This window comes from Lipophrys pholis, assembly GCF_963383615.2.
Source record: "Lipophrys pholis genome assembly, chromosome: 1".
Lineage (NCBI taxonomy): Eukaryota > Metazoa > Chordata > Actinopteri > Blenniiformes > Blenniidae > Lipophrys > Lipophrys pholis.
Genome location: NC_137635.1, coordinates 35,040,829 through 35,056,715, shown reverse-complemented (window position 1 = coordinate 35,056,715; position 15,887 = coordinate 35,040,829). Strand labels below are relative to the sequence as shown.

The following is a 15,887-nucleotide window of genomic DNA, read 5'->3' as shown; positions in this document are numbered from 1 at the left end:
ATCGTTATCCTCATAATCCTCAAACCTATTGTCAGTAGATGTGAAATAAAAGCCCTGTAGCCCCTCTCCATTGTTCTCTCATTTTGGTAGTGCGCTTATTAATACTCAGGCTTTGATGGGTGGGTATTATTAGAGCCTTTATCTGATATGCTGCCGGGACCCAGCAGCCTCTTCCACCAGATAGACACACTATTCAGTTTGCACTTGTTTACCGGCCACACTATCTGTGGCATTTTCTTTTCCCTGAGTTTTTTCCAGGTACTCATGATTCCTCCCACAGTCCAAAAACATGGGTGTTTGAGATTCAAGAATGACTGGACTGGTAATCTGCCCCGGGTGCCTGGTGAGCCTAAGTCTGACACGGTGGTCTAGAAGATGGATGTTTTAAAAAAAAAAAAAAAAAAAAAGGCTTTTTAAGATACAAATGTCTCTCAATGAATTGGTGATTCGAAGTCCATTAAACTCACACACTGCGGGAGGCACCTGGAGATCTCACTGAAAATCCATGCACACTCATTTAGAAAATGCAAACTGCACACAAAGGTCCCTCGACACTACACCACCATGTCGTTCCCGTACTTCATGTAAATTACATTATTAGTTATGATCTACACACAACCATCACTGAGATGAAAATGTTAGTGTTAATAATGACCCCCCACGCCCCCACCCCACCCCCCCGTGATGTTTCCAGCGTGTCTGAGCCCCTCCTCTCTGGTTTGAAACATTTTAAGTACCGGGACTTGGCGGCGAGGTTCAGGCAGGCAGCTGTTTGCGTTGTCCGTCAGTGTTTTCAAGAAGGATCAGACGTGAGAGTTTACAGATGACAAAGCCTGTGACTTAGTGGATGCCACAGTTCCCGGGGCTTTTATTGAGTCGGTTCCGAAGCCACACATGAGTGGACGCAGGGCTACAGTGTGCAGTGTTCAAATCATATCACACATAAAAGTCCTTGGATACCTTAAATGAACGTTATCACTCTTAATTGCACGATGGGAATGGTTATAACCTTCAAGTCTTTTCGGGAGTAGCACAGAGTAAAGTTAGCTAAAGTAAGTAAAAGTTTATCTGTATGTAGTAGAAACTCTGCACACATTTTCTATCTGCAAGCAAACTTTCACAAAAATCACTTCAGAGACTGTAGGATATGTGCTCATTTGTCCAGGTAACATTTTATGTCTTAGTGGACTTTATTTAATTGCTTTGAGAGGTTTTAAAATGTTGTACAAAAGAATTATCGGCATGTTTCCACTTAAATAAAACGATGTCTTATTCATTAAATATGTGCCAGATTTTTTTTTTTGCTTGTTTGTTTGATTTGTTTTACAATTACCTGACATGACCACATGGGGGCGTGTTCAATAGATCATCCACATTGTCTATTGTAATGTTTATGTGTATTTAGTAGAATGTAAGGCAGGGCGAATTTATTTATATAGCATCATTCAGGCATAAGGCAATTGACAATGCTTTACAAAAAAATTCATTAGAGAAATACATTGTGAGAGAGCTGCAGCTCTCTAATACATGTTTTTTGTTTTTATTTTTTTAACTGAGACCTGTAAACACATTGTTACAATAATGCAGCCCACTGAAAATAAATTCAACAGGTTTCTCTGATAGAAATCCTTTCATTATTTTTCAGATGGTAGTAAGTTGATTATGTTATTGTCTTAAGGTGGTTGTTGATTTTTAGGTCTGAGTCCATAATTACAACCAGATTTCTGCTTTGATTTGTTGTCTTGACTGACATGAAGTCAAGATGAGGGCTGACCTTTCAACCTTTCTTCTTTGGGGCCAAAAACAACCTCCTCCCTTTCTTCTGGGGTTAAGACATAAAGACATAAATAGACATAAATAGACATGGTGTGGTACTACATTCAACGAGATACATTCAAGCTATCCGGACTGCAGCTGCAAATCACAACACATTTGGGAGTGATGAAGTTACATAAATAGTGGTTGAATACTAAGACTTCCTTTTTCTTTTATATTATCACATGTAAAATGTCGTCAGAATTTGTCTCATCGCTCATGATTACGCTGTTAGTTGTACAACAACAGTAGTTATGATGTGCACATGAGCATCCATGCATGTGTATATCACCCCCACCCCCACCCACACCAACAAAACCTTGAAGATGCTTCAGAGAAGCTATTCTGTATCAGTAAAGTGAAAAACGAATTTCTATTATTTTACTTAGAGTTGAATACATGTACTTTTTACCTAAGTTAAAAACCTTAATTTCTAAACAAGTATCTTTGCCTCTACATCAGAGAATGTGAGTAGGTTTGTCACAACCGCATAGAAAATACAAACTGAAGTCTGACAGGTCACATGAAATGCTGCTTATGTCAGAATATTGAAGGTAAGTAAGCTGATTTTGTTACACAAATACACTCTCTATTAAACAATGTAAATCTAAGAGAGAAACCAAGCAAAGAAAATGTGGTGCCAGCTGATCTGTTTACTCTCTTCTGTCCCAAACAGATCAGCTGGCACCACATTTTATCAATGTGAAAATGCTTGCTGTAACTTCTTTTTATCAAACATGTCTGGACAGCAACCGTGTTGCTAAACTTAGATGTTAGATAACAATCTGTGTTACTTACACTACAGGGTTCATTTGGGGGGGGATGGAGGTCTGGCTTATGATGACAGCCATAATGCTATGTAAGCCTTCAGATAAATAATTTCAAATACGTATTTTATAGGGAAGAATATATGTACTCTATTACGTTTTAAACATGCACAATGGTACACTTAACAAATCACAGGGCACAAATACACAAACACATTGGCCTTCAACCTCAAACACCTGTCTTTGGACAAATGGGAGAGAGCCCACAGAAATCCTCTGCATGTACAAGTAGAAAACGCCCTGCTGTGAGGCGAGAGTGTAAATCACTACTGCACAATACTGAAACTTCTGCAAAAAAAAGTTTTATTGTTTCTTTTGTTTTTTTTCCGTGCTGTCTGACTGTAATCAAATTATTTGTAGATAGATAGATAGATAGATAGATAGATAGATAGATAGATAGATAGATAAATTAAAAAATACAATAATTTGTATAAATGGAATTAAATACATAAATATGTCATCAAAATTCATTATAATTCTAATTAATTTTATGTATACAAAACATTCCTCTATCCAATTAATTATGTCATGGTCCGATGTTACAGTTTTTCGCAGATTTATTTAATCTGTCAAACCCGCCTATCAAAGTCAGTGGGCGGGGCTAACGCTCCTCTCTTCAAATCCATTGCTTTGGTCTGAAGAGTTTCTAAACATAGTGGCCTGATAGATCTCTCACCACTGAGATGTTTAACTAGAAGGACCGAGCCTTCACCTTGGTTTTTGTCGGTCGCAAATAAAGTTTTGTTAAATTAAGAATCCAAACCAACGAAGAGGTGTTTTGTGTAACAAACAGAAACCACGTTGCCGCAGGGACATGTTAGTATGTGACACCAATGATAACTGACGACGTCACGTGCAGTTAAGAAACAAACGTTCTGCTTCTGTTGGGTGGAAACAAGACAAGTGTGGGGTTTTACTGTGAGTAAAGAGACGACTTTAACATACAGCGCCACCCAGTGTAGAAGAATATGTTCACTAGCTCTGCAGTGATCCAATATCTGGCATCGATCTGCCTTGACTTGATGTGCAGAGCAACCAATCAAATGTAAGGTTCCACCCACTGATGGACTTTGATGGGCGAGTTTGACAAATAAACATTTAGCAACACCAGACCATGAATTAATTGTGAAATGATTATATATGGTGTTTTTTTTTTTTTTTATATAAAAATAATTGGTATTTTAATAAATTAATGACACATTTATGTGTTTCATTCAAATTGTATTTCATTACTGACATATTTAACTAATTATTCATCAAATATAAATGAACATCTGACATAATTTTGCCGAGTGAGAGCAATACAGGCGGCTCACCGCCAGGTGTAGCAATAACACTACTCGTACGGGTCAGGTCTTACATCTGCCCTGCGCGTCCATGTCTATGTTAAGAATAATTTCCTGGTGCAGGTGCTCATAGTCATAAATGTAATTTTAGACTCATGAGCTTAAGACTGTTTTATTTAGACCAAAGAGTTTTGTTTCTGGGATCTGATGGTAGAACATGAAGCTCTTACTAGATATACACAGTATAAGGTGCCAGTGAGTGAGATTATTCCGTTAAGCTATAAGTGTCTGTTGGAGGGTTGTGTGTGTGCTTTATAGAGACAGTTATAATAGTCAGACCTGCTCCTAAAAAAAACTAAAAACAGTGATCCGAGAGGGAAAAGAGCTTGACGAAGAGGACAGTGTGACGTGTGTTGCGACTCACTGATTGACAGAAACAGATTGCTGCAGCAGCTGAGCCTCAGACCCGGATACACCACAAAGGTTACAGCTATTAATACACATGAACACAAACACAAATACACACACAATGTAACACTCCATCTAATTGATCACACGTTTAATTCATGCCGCCGGCCCCTGTTACCGTCCCACCATTTTCTACTGTCAGGTGCTGACTCTTGCTTTGGATGGAGGTCCATTTAGAAACCAGGTCATGTTCACATTAACAGCAGAGGAATCAGTGTCATTGGCCCAACCTTCAGCGGCCTCAGTAGGAGCAACCTGACACCTTCAAGGCCCAGATGACAGGGCGAGAACATTTTCTGTATTTTTATGTCTGTGTGTGTTGAAGAGGACGACTGCTGCTGACACAGAGCGGTGCACAGGAGCTACAGTTACAGTAGACATGGCTTGAAGGACACTGAATCAACCGCCGCCGGACATCTCGGGACCGAAGACGGAAAAATTACGCTGTATTTTTTTCCCAGAAGCACCACAAACGCTGCCGATGACGGTCAGCATATAGCAAGAAAACCTGAGGAGACAATAGCTGATACCAGCTGCAAGGCAACCACAACAATCATTGAACTCCAGGTTGAAGTGGGCTGAAGTTGGACGCGGGACGTGGCCCTGAGTCAGCAGACATCTTCCCTGTACTGAAGAAGTTCAGCGTGCACATATTTGGAGCCTGTGAAATGCTAGAAGCCAGTTGTCACTTCATTCACGTTATACCGTACCCCCTCCATGCATGAATGCAGAAACCCAGCGGCTCTCAGCAGTGGACCTTCGCTGCACGTTCAGAAGCTTCTGAATTCCTGCAGGATCAAACCATCGATGCACAAATGGATCGGATCTGAATCTCTCATCAATCCGTTATAGGTTGGGTTGATTCATCAACTCAAAGAGGACCCTTTCTTTTTTTTTTGTCCTGCAACCTCTATTCAGTGTTTCGGCCTGCATAACATGTCAGATTGTTCCTGTCTGTGTCAGACATAATCCAGTGCATTCTGCAGAGGATTACAGCTTTATCACATGAAACTGTGAATGGTGTTGAGTCTGAGGAGGATAATCTACACAAACACACTGCTGCGTTCAGGGTGAGGTGCAGCAGCAGGTGACCTTCGTATAGAATTGAAATCCGATCACAGTTATTTCGGTCCTGGGTCCAGATGTTCCTCAACATGGTGCTGGTGGTCCTGACGGACCTGGCGGCCCGCTTTCTGGGTCACAAGGTGTTCCGGCAGCACTTCCACCTGCTGCTGTCGGGCGTGGTGATGTTTGGTCCTGTACTGAATTTCTGGGTGTCTCAGCACAGCGTCTTCGCCAAAAGAAGCCACTTCCTCTACAGGTGAGACCAAATCACTTTAATCACCGCGGTGCATTGCAGGCCTCCACTATGACCTGCAGGTTAAACTCAGAGGAACGTTACCCTCACAGGAGCTTTGAGTTAAACAAGTATGTAAAAACTAATTTCATGTGAAGAATAGAAAACTAAATGTCAGTTATATCAACCTAAAGCGGCGTTATGTGCCCTGAAAAGCTGGGGGGCGTTTCTACCAGTGACACTGTGATCCAATGACGAAGCAGTACAGATTCTGAAATGTCAACACTGGTGGATGATCCCTGCAGCAGCTTTATTCCTCTTTGCAGGAAGATATTTTAGAGCAGGGGAGTCATGCATTTGGCCCACAGACCCCCCCCCCCCCAGAAATAACATTACAAAGGTTTACAAATAAAACAGCAACTTTAGGCAACATGAACACAGAGACAGAAATAACGGGTTTTTTTTGCTTTCAGAGAAAAAGCATGGAGGCTGGGATTTTAAATATTTCTGCAAATTTGCAAATGATGCATAAAGTTAAATAGTGTGTTTTATGATTGTCTGCAACATAATTAAAGAAATGTACAGATGTTTAAAGAAAAAAATAAAAGTTCTGCGGTGATATTTGACTCTGTTTTGCACCAGGACACCTCATGAAACAATATTTACATTATTTCATTGTTTTTGACAAGATATTTCATGAACATTAAACAAAGGTAAAGGTTTGGAGTTTTCCTTATTGTCACTTTATAATCTTTTAAATTTCAACGGGACTTTTTAGTCTTCGAATACACATCCAAATATTATTTATGTGTGCTAAGAATACGTTGGAAAGTGTTAAAAAAAATTAAAATGGCATTGTAATTCACAACTTATCGTGAAAAATAAAATCTTTTCATAGGATAGTGTTGTCACTTGTTGTCTTCAAAAAATGTTCACAATAGTATTTCCTCATGGTAACGACTTCTTGTCACCAGTGTCCAAAAAAGCCTCATCAGAAAAGTCTTGTGTTCTGTAATTGTTATTAACTTAACAGTTACTTTTAAAGAAACAACAAAAGGCTGAAAGTGACTTCATGTGGTGACAATGGCTTCACTGGAGATCAGATCGGGTTCATGTGGCTCCATGTTCTAATGACTCTCTGTTTTAAAGTCAACAGGTTCAGCCTGAACAGAGCAAGTACAGCTTTGAGCAGTTCTTAAGAATTTATTTGGCACCTATGATGATAACCCTGGAGGTGGTGGACCATTGAGACAGGTTAAGACATGATGAGAGGATGACTGCTGAGGATGAAAGTTAGCAAAGCGGGTTATATTAACTGGCCAGAGGTGATTGTGTATCAGAATAGAATAGAATTGTTGGTTGGAAGTTTAAAAGCAAAGACTAAATTCTTAACAAAATATCTGGCGTTCAATAAAGACTCATGTGGAAAGACACAGGCGGGTTCTCCTTATATTCGTTCAATCTTTGTGGAGCTGTCTCATGTCTCCTCACAACTTACTATTTTTGATCCCTGAGGACAACTTTGAATAATGGTTTTAGATTGTTTCATTAACTCATATTTCTAGCTTTAAATGACACTTTTTTTTTAATGTGTCACTTGAAAATCCCCAAACAAATCTTTAGTTTAAATGTTTAAAACACACAAAACGCTTGTTTTTTTCTTCTCCTATGCACTATCCTGGAACATATAGATATTTATTCAAGTTACTATCATGGAAAACTAAAGGGAAAAGAAAAAAAATCACATTTGGTATTCAATCTTTAAGAATCAGACAAAACGCTGCAGTTAAACCATCTGAAATGTTGGATGATGAAGGACCTTGACCTCATAGCAGGAAGCAGTTCAGTCCCCCCCCCCCCCCCCCCCCCCCCCCCCTCCTGCTGGCTGTCATGTCTTTCGTCTCTTCTTCTTTCAGAGTGTTCCTGCGCTCCGGTTGGGGCTGGACCTGCATCTTCGTCGGCTCTTTTGTCTTCCTCCTCTCCTTCTCCATCCGTCGCTCCCTCTCGCTCTCCGTCCGTCACCTCTCCAGGCTCGGGCTGGCCGGTGGACTCTGGCTGGCTTTCTGCAAACTCTTGGACCTGCTGGAGAACGCCACAGGAAGCTGTTACGAGCCTCTGACTGCCGGCCCCGAGGCGGTCAGCGGGCAGCCTCTGCTGGTGCTTCGAGAGGGGGAGAGCAAGTCCGTGTGCCTCAGGGCCGGGATGGTGTGGAGGGGGTACGAGGTTTCTGAAGACGTCTTCCTCCTCTGCCTGTGCTGCCTGCTGCTGGCGGAGGAGGTGGCCGTGTTCGGCCCGTATCTGAGCCTCGGCGGGATCTCAGGCGCCCCTCTGAGGATCCTCTTTCTGTTCTGTGTTCTCCTGCTGGCACTTTGGATCTTCCTGCTGCTCTGTCTCTTAGCCTACTTCCCACAGTTCCCCACTCAGCTGCTGGGGGGCGCTCTGGGCTGCCTGAGCTGGAGGGGACTGTATCAGGGCTGGTATCGCCTTGGGCCCAGCTGGTGTTGCCCTGGAAGGCCCGGCCAGGGACTGCTCAACACCAAGACCCCCTGCAGCGGAGGGCAGGACGCACTAGTCAACCACAATCACAGCAGCTAATTGAAGAAAAAAAAGAAATAAAACGTCCAACTTTTAAAAGTACAATGCATTACAGGTGGACATAAAGGGACGATTTGTGGACCATTTTTATTGATGCAACAGCAGAACATGTACATGTAGTCTTTGTGTCATCTGTGAGCCTGTTGAAACTGTATATAGTCTTTTTTCTTTCTTCTTTTCAGGCAAGTTGGTTTATAAAAAAAAACCTACACGTTTCGAAAGTGTTCCTCCGTCTTCATGTTTCTGATGAAGACATAAGAATGTCGGAACATTTTAAAGAATTTGCCTGAAAATAAAAGAAAAAAGTACATCTGAAGAAAGGAAAGTGAACTTAATTGAACTAATAACGTCTCCTTTGTTCAGATGCACTGTTGTGATGTTGGATCAACAAGTCATTCAAACTTGAAATGAATTCATGTCGAGCCCATGCTGATCATTAAAGGGTATAAAACACCGTCATTCTGCTTATCGCTTTAGTATCGTCTGCTAACAGCAAAAAAAAAAAACAAGAGGGTAATGTAAAGGGCCTACATAATGTAAAAACAAAATGAACAGGTGGAATGTGAAAAGTGGATATGAGTCGATTCTTCCACGTTACATTTTGAGGAATCTTTGACTTTATCATGTCAGCAGTTCAGAAACTAAATCTTTCTTCAACTACCCATCACCACTTCAATACCCAACATTTAATTTACCTCAATTTGAGGAAAATGGACGTTTTTGACTGAAAGTATAAATAGGTGGATAAATGTAAATAAAATAAAAGTTTCTCCCCCAAAAAATTTTTATTTGGGGTTAATTAAACTTTTCTTGGATTGTTGGTGTAAATCCAAGTAAGCACTTGATTGTCTCTCTGTTTGCTCTGGGCTGGACTGGCGAGCTTTCAGAGTGTACACTTAAACGTTAACACTGAATTTTACTGATCATAATCTAGCCTATATAAAGTCACAACAAGTCCACATCATAAATCGTAGACAACATATAGTTGCACAAGAGACTGATTTCCTCCTATAATAGTTTTATTCATAAAATGTCTCCACAAATATGTACAAAATTTCCGCCATCAAACAGCAGCTTACAGCCTCACATCGTCCTGGCAGAGAGTTTCACAGCACTCGCACGTGTTGAAAGGTTGTACCATTCAGCAATTACACACAAACACATAGAGATAAATAACATTTCTATTTGATTGTTTTCTGGTGAAGTTGAACTGAACAATTCTGCACAAACCAACAATCAATCTTGATAAAAGTTATCAGGCAGGAAAAAAAGAAGAGAGGAAAGTCCTTCATTTAAAAAAAAACACAAAAAAAAAACAGTGACATCCTGTCTGTACAAAATTATTCAAAAGGCTTCCCTGGACCGACAGGAGAGACGTTTTAAAACATCATAAAGGCATAGTGTTTTATCTTTAGAAGACAAAAATTGGGGGCTAATCAGGGAAAAAAAGAAAAGTCAGCATCATGACTCAATTAAAAAAATAAAGCGGCATGTTTTTTGGGGGAAAATGACATTAAATAGTCACAACACAGGACATTGACCTTGGGACACTGCAGCTCCGGCACGTCTTCCAAGTAACTGCTGCAAAAAGACGGACATCAACTTCACTGAATACTGACGAACATCCACGATGCCAACATGGCAAACAAGTGAATGTTTGTGAGCGCGTGAACACGAGCTGGCACCTTCGCTTCGTGAGGAACAAACCGTCATCTCGAGCTGGTCGTTTTGACGCGCTCGATTCAGGGAATATATAATCCCCTCCCCCCTCCCCAAAAAAAACATTAAAAAGTGAAGGGTAAAAGAGGACGCAAGGAGAGGAGATTTAAAAACAGCATCAAGAGAGAGAGGGGACGGAGAAGTCAGAGTCCAAAGACTCCCATTGACAGTTCATCATGGCATCGTAGAGCTCCTCGCTGCGCTGCATGAAGTCTTTGTTCCACCCATCGATGTCACATTCAGAGATGGCCTCTGTGGAAGAGGGGGGAAAAAAAAAAAAAGATTTGGTACCGAGTGTTACATTTGGAAGAGATTGTCATTTCCTTTAGTTCTTTAAGACTGTTTTGCAAAAGATCACAACCCAATTAAATAAGATTCCACTGATACTCTCACCTTCGGCATTATCCTCCTCGGCGTCCTCCCCGTCCTCCTGGCCCTGTTAGACAACCACCTTGAATTAATCTCTTTGCTTTCTGCTCAGCATGTGTGTGTGTGTGTGTGTGTGTGTGTGTGTGTGTGTGTGTGTGTGTGTGTGTGTGTGTGTGTGTGTGTGTGTGTGTGTGTGTGTGTGTGTGTGTGTGTGTGTGTGTGTGTGTGTGTGTGTGTGTGTGTGTGTGTGTGTGTGTGTGTGTGTGTGTGTGTGTGTGTGTGCGCGCGTGTGCGTGTGTGTGTGCGCGCGTGTGCGTGTGCGTAGGTGCTTCCCTCACCTCTGCAGCTCCGGACGTGTCAGTGGAAATGGGGGGCACCCCCACGGGAGGCGGGGGCACCATGTGGCCGGGCGGGGGGTAACCGTAGGGCCCGTAGTTGTAGTTGTAGCCGGTGTTATAGCCGGGATTGTAGCCGCTGTTATAACCGGTGTTGTAGCCGCCATATTGGTCGTAGCCCCCCCACTGAGAGTAGTAGCCCGCCTGACCCCCAACACCGGGGCTGCCGTAGTAACCGGACTGCGTCTGGTTGTAGTTGCTGGCGTAATTCTGGCCTTGGCCACCGTGGTAGGTGCTCATCTTCTGGCTGCAGAACGAGGAGTTGCGGAGAAACGTCAATAGGTGGAGCCGAGTTTTCCCCACTCACTTTTGTTTTGATTGGAAGTTTTCTGTCTGCATCTCACCTCTTGGCTACGGCGATACTGAGTCTGAGTGGCTTCCCTCCCAGCATCGTACCCTGGCATTCCTCGATCGCCTTCTTCTGTTCGCTCTCCTCCCCAAACTTGACAAAACCGTAGCCTCTGCAAGTCAAGGCACAGTCACACCTCCTCTGCACGCCAACGCAGGCGCCGTACTTGGCATTTAATAGCCACTTATAATGAGAAACAGAATATAATGGGTATTATTATGGTAGAACTGAAACTTGTTGTTTTACTTTTTAACATGAGGTAGCATCACTTGAATTGTGAGTTGCTCTTGCTTAGCCTATATGGGGAAAACAATAGTTTCAGCATAAGACGGCAAGAAAACAGTTCTTCAGCCTTTTTTTCTTTTTGCGAAAATAGATGAAGATGCACTGGTCGGTCAACGTCCATAGCACTGCTATCCAAACAATTATTACAAAAAAATAAACAAAAAACAGGAAACAATTTAGATATCATTTAAATATAAAACAATATATAAACATTCCGTTTAGAATAATTCAAAAACTTTCTCATGTCAAACAGAAGTGCTCGGTTCTCTTCAGTGAATTGACGTACCTGGAGTATCCGTACTGGTCTGTGACTACTTTGGCTCCTTTGCAGGAAGGGTACTTCTTAAAAACCTGATGCAGCTGGAAGTCGTCGACCTCGGCGGCCAAGTCGCCCACAAACACTGAGAACTCCGGGCTGAGGGAAGCAACACGGACAAGAGATTTTTTAGAAATGACACCAATGGAACAGAAAGTTTGAGGTGGGCCGTCCCTCAGCGGCGCCAGATACTCTTCGGCTAAATCATGAAGAAAATAATTACTTATTTCATTACAAATTGGAAAATACAAAAGCAGACCCAATTAGTTTCACAAGTTTGAGTAATAATTATGAGCATTACAGACTATATACAGAAAATATCCATATCAGCTTACCCTGCCTCTGGCCGTTTCCCGTAGGTGGCATAGTTTAGCTTAAACTTCCGGGGCTGCGGAGAGAGAAACGAGAAACACTGAGCCGGGCAGAGACGTGCGGTGCGACACTCGTATTGCTGGGAATAAGAGAGTGGAGTTACTATGGTTGAGGTTATTTGGGTTTACATACCTCCACCACCCAGACCAGCCTTTAGCCCATTCCTCAGTTAGTTACCAGAGACTCTATTCACCAGCTTCAAACAAAGCGCATTCATGTACAAGCAGCTTCTGAGCCACCTTCAGCAGCAGACAAGAGGCCGGTGAACAGGGGAGCCCAGCAGCTTGGCCGGCCCACAGTGCTGACAGCGTTTCAAACTGAGCGGCAGACAGCTGAAGCTCACACAGCCTCACACACCACACCAGACTAAGCTCTGTTGCTTCGCTTCGGTTAACGTCCTAAAGCCGTCAAGCAGATTTGCTTTTACTTCAGCAAATACAAAGTTTTCCTCGATGTGCAAAGAGCCTTTGAAGAGATCTGGTATGTTTTAAAATCATTCGACTAGTTGACAGAGCAAAATGACTAGAAAATAACCACAGCTGCTTATTAAGCCTTCAAAACTGTTGTTTCTGACGTCTAGCAAGAACCAAGACAAGTTGAGCTCCACTATCCAGTCAAACCAACAACTGCTTGATAACATAAATCTAGTTCTGGGAAAAGAAGGAAGGCGGAGACAAATCGTCAATAATGATCATATGTTTATTAGAAGAAAAAAAAAATTATTGAATGCATTTATTTTTTTAAAGTTTAATATGAGTTTGTATTTTTGCAATGACTCTAGAAGACTGACCGGGTTTGATCCAGGAACCAGTTTTCCGTTGAGCCTTTGGACGCAGCGGTCCACGCTCGCTTCATCGGCCAGCTCAACAAAGCAGTAACCTGCTGAACCACTGCACAAGAAGACAAGAGAGGTGGAGGACATGTGGGGAGGAAAGGTTTTAGTCCATGCATGGAAAAATAAAGATGAAAATCCCACAGTTTTTGCTACTCTGGTGGGGAATACACACGGTTAAAAAAAACAAAAGACCAGCATTACTTTCATATGTCCAAAATATAATGAATGCTTATCATGAAATACTAATTGACTGCAGAGCGGAGTGCCAAACTGATCTGGGGTGTGTTTGAAATACATCGCAGTTGTAAATTTAAGGTTTACTGCAAATTTGCGACAACTTCCTACAGCATTGCCCAGATTGGGGGGGGGGGGGGCTATTGTTTGTGATTGAATCACAGATCACAGATTGAGGTCAGGCCCTTGATAAGTGGTGAGTCAGAACACTCTAATGGTCACGAGTACCTGTACACAACTTAGACTGAGACTAATTCAAACCCCACTATTCACAGGATTAAAACTAAATATATTTTCACTAACAAGCTAATTTTCATGACATGAGCCAGCCTACCTACACACACCTGGTGAATAAAGACAAACTACGGTAACATTTCTAATACTAGGAAATATTATTTGGCATTTTAAACCATTATGTTACCTGCAGGTTGGGCAGAGAATGAAGAATAAATAGTTCGTGCTCACCCTGTTATTCTGTGAGTGATGATCTTCACTCCGAACGGTGACTCTCCCATAGCACTGAAAGCCTGTTTGATGAAGTTCTCATCCATATATGGATCCAACTGCACATAAAAAGGCACTGTTCACGTATGGTATGCAGTCTTTTGATTTAAAAAAAATAATAATAATAATACAAATAAAAAAGCAGTGTAAAGCAAAGACAAATTTGTTGGGAAACAACAACAAAAATGTTTTATTCAAGTGTCGGTTCATTTTAACACTAAACTAGCAGCAGTGGGAGATTATCGTCTGACAGTGGACCGTTAGTCTCCTTTTATAAAACGTTCAACTCAGTGAGTGTATCTGGAGTCCAGAGTGCTGGGTATTACAGCACACTAATGAATGCAGTGTTCACGGGAAGGCTGCACAAGATGCGCAGTGTTGTTGAGTTATAAGATCATGATATATGACGTGTCTTCTTGCACATTTACGAAGTGATTATTGACATAAGTCTGAAGACGTGTAAGGGCACGCGGGTGAGCTAACCCCTTGCTACTTGCAGCGAAGATCCAAAACATTGAACTGCACACGTTCTCTGACTATTTGGCCTTATGAGATAATGTTACAGCGAACTCGCTGAGATTATATGTCTGGTAGTGGGGTTCGTGTCAGGTTTTATAACACGTTGGACACGTTTCGGAGCTAACTTCGTAACCGTGCTAGCCGCGCGGCTAAGCTATCGAACGAGCATCCAGAACTTACATCTCCCATCCACAAGCTCGTCTGTCTGTTAAACATCTTGGTTTCTGGAACGACCGACGCGTGTGAGAGGCCTCGGAGTTAATCTATGGCTGCGCAGAAAAAGCTAAAACATAAATGGAGAAAGTTGTGGTCCCTGCTTTCTGCAAAAACAAGTTTTCACCGCTTCTTCCTCTGCAGACCCACCGACCAGAACTAGAGCTTTACCGCCACCCAGCGGCAAGGAGTGTCTCTGCAAGACGTCTAGTTTACAGGTTGCCGACAAGTGTTTGTGATTTATCTATTGGTTTGTACTTCGTGCGAAGTAGCAACACTACGCAAGTTAAGCGATTCGAACTTTTTTTAGTATTTCAAAAACTAGGTCCCACCGAGATTTGAACTCGGATCGCTGGATTCAGAGTCCAGAGTGCTAACCATTACACCATGGAACCACGCTGTTAACCACTTTCACATACACTTACATCATAGTGATTGACTAGGTATGAAGTTAGTATTTTAGTTAATATCATCATGCTTGATTGATATTCAGAAAAAAATTTTCAACTGTGAAGAGTCAGTGCTGAATCACTATTAATACTCCGAATAATCACCCAGAATAACAATTCCTATACAAAGATATATGGTCTTGTCTGAAGTCACAAACAAAATGTTTATTCAAAAGTTACACCAAGATATGAACTCAGGTCACTGGGTTCATTATTAAATGAACTCCTAATGATGGATTTGAGGCTCTTTCATTCCACTGAGATTCCACACCACAAACCACAGAATCACATCTTAAGTTCACAGATGACAAAACTCAATAGTGAAAAAAATTTTTTGTCAAAATTAATATCCTGTAATAATGATTTGACGGCAGTCAGGCAGACCATGTTAGGATTTTTTCAAAGGGACAATAATGAGGTATTCCAGTTTCTGGTGAATAATTCATACTGACAGTGTTCTTCATACTTTGGGGGGCAGAAGTTTAGCTTTTGATACCGGTTACTAGAGCTTCTCATAGTACTTTTGACATATATGAAAGTGTCATTTACATCATTCAGTACTGTTTGAAAGATACCCCCGACAGAAACATGTTTTTGTTTGAAGGCACATATCGTCATATACAAAACGTCGACTTCAGGTTCAATAGAATCATGAGGTCCCACCGAGATTTGAACTCGGATCGCTGGATTCAGAGTCCAGAGTGCTAACCATTACACCATGGAACCCCTGAACACATCACACTAATTCAATCCTATGTCGGTAATTGCCTAGAACCCTCTAGAAAAGCAACTATCTAGACACCAAAAAAGCAGATAACAATACCATTGCATTCATAAATATATCACCTGCATAAATAACAATTTGTTACAATGGTGTGGTAATGATGGATTCGTTTACATTAGTTCTGGACGCAAGATAATGTTTCTGTGTTTCATGTTTGGTGATTACTTTGCGATTACTAATTTTGACAAATTAATTTTTAGTGTTGAACTTGAAACAGTAATTCCTTTCTATCAATTTGAAGAAACTCTCATCTTCA

At 41.6% G+C, this 15,887-nt stretch overlaps 2 protein-coding genes across 2 annotated transcripts; one reads left to right on the top strand and one right to left on the bottom strand.

Annotated features, from left to right (window-relative positions):
• Positions 1 to 4,518: 4,518 nt before the first annotated feature.
• Positions 4,519 to 9,064, top strand: fitm1l (fat storage inducing transmembrane protein 1, like). Its single transcript, XM_080479212.1, has 2 exons — positions 4,519 to 5,717; positions 7,610 to 9,064. The coding sequence occupies exons 1-2, from the start codon at positions 5,539 to 5,541 to the stop codon at positions 8,286 to 8,288; spliced, it is 858 nt and encodes a 285-aa protein (XP_080335338.1). The 5' UTR covers positions 4,519 to 5,538; the 3' UTR covers positions 8,289 to 9,064.
• trnau1apb (tRNA selenocysteine 1 associated protein 1b) lies at positions 8,357 to 14,559 on the bottom strand. Its single transcript, XM_080479195.1, has 9 exons — positions 14,366 to 14,559; positions 13,628 to 13,725; positions 12,884 to 12,983; positions 12,057 to 12,109; positions 11,692 to 11,820; positions 11,116 to 11,232; positions 10,715 to 11,018; positions 10,401 to 10,443; positions 8,357 to 10,259 (listed from the first exon to the last, which is right to left on the bottom strand). The coding sequence occupies exons 1-9, from the start codon at positions 14,399 to 14,401 to the stop codon at positions 10,126 to 10,128; spliced, it is 1,014 nt and encodes a 337-aa protein (XP_080335321.1). The 5' UTR covers positions 14,402 to 14,559; the 3' UTR covers positions 8,357 to 10,125.
• Positions 14,560 to 15,887: the final 1,328 nt, after the last annotated feature.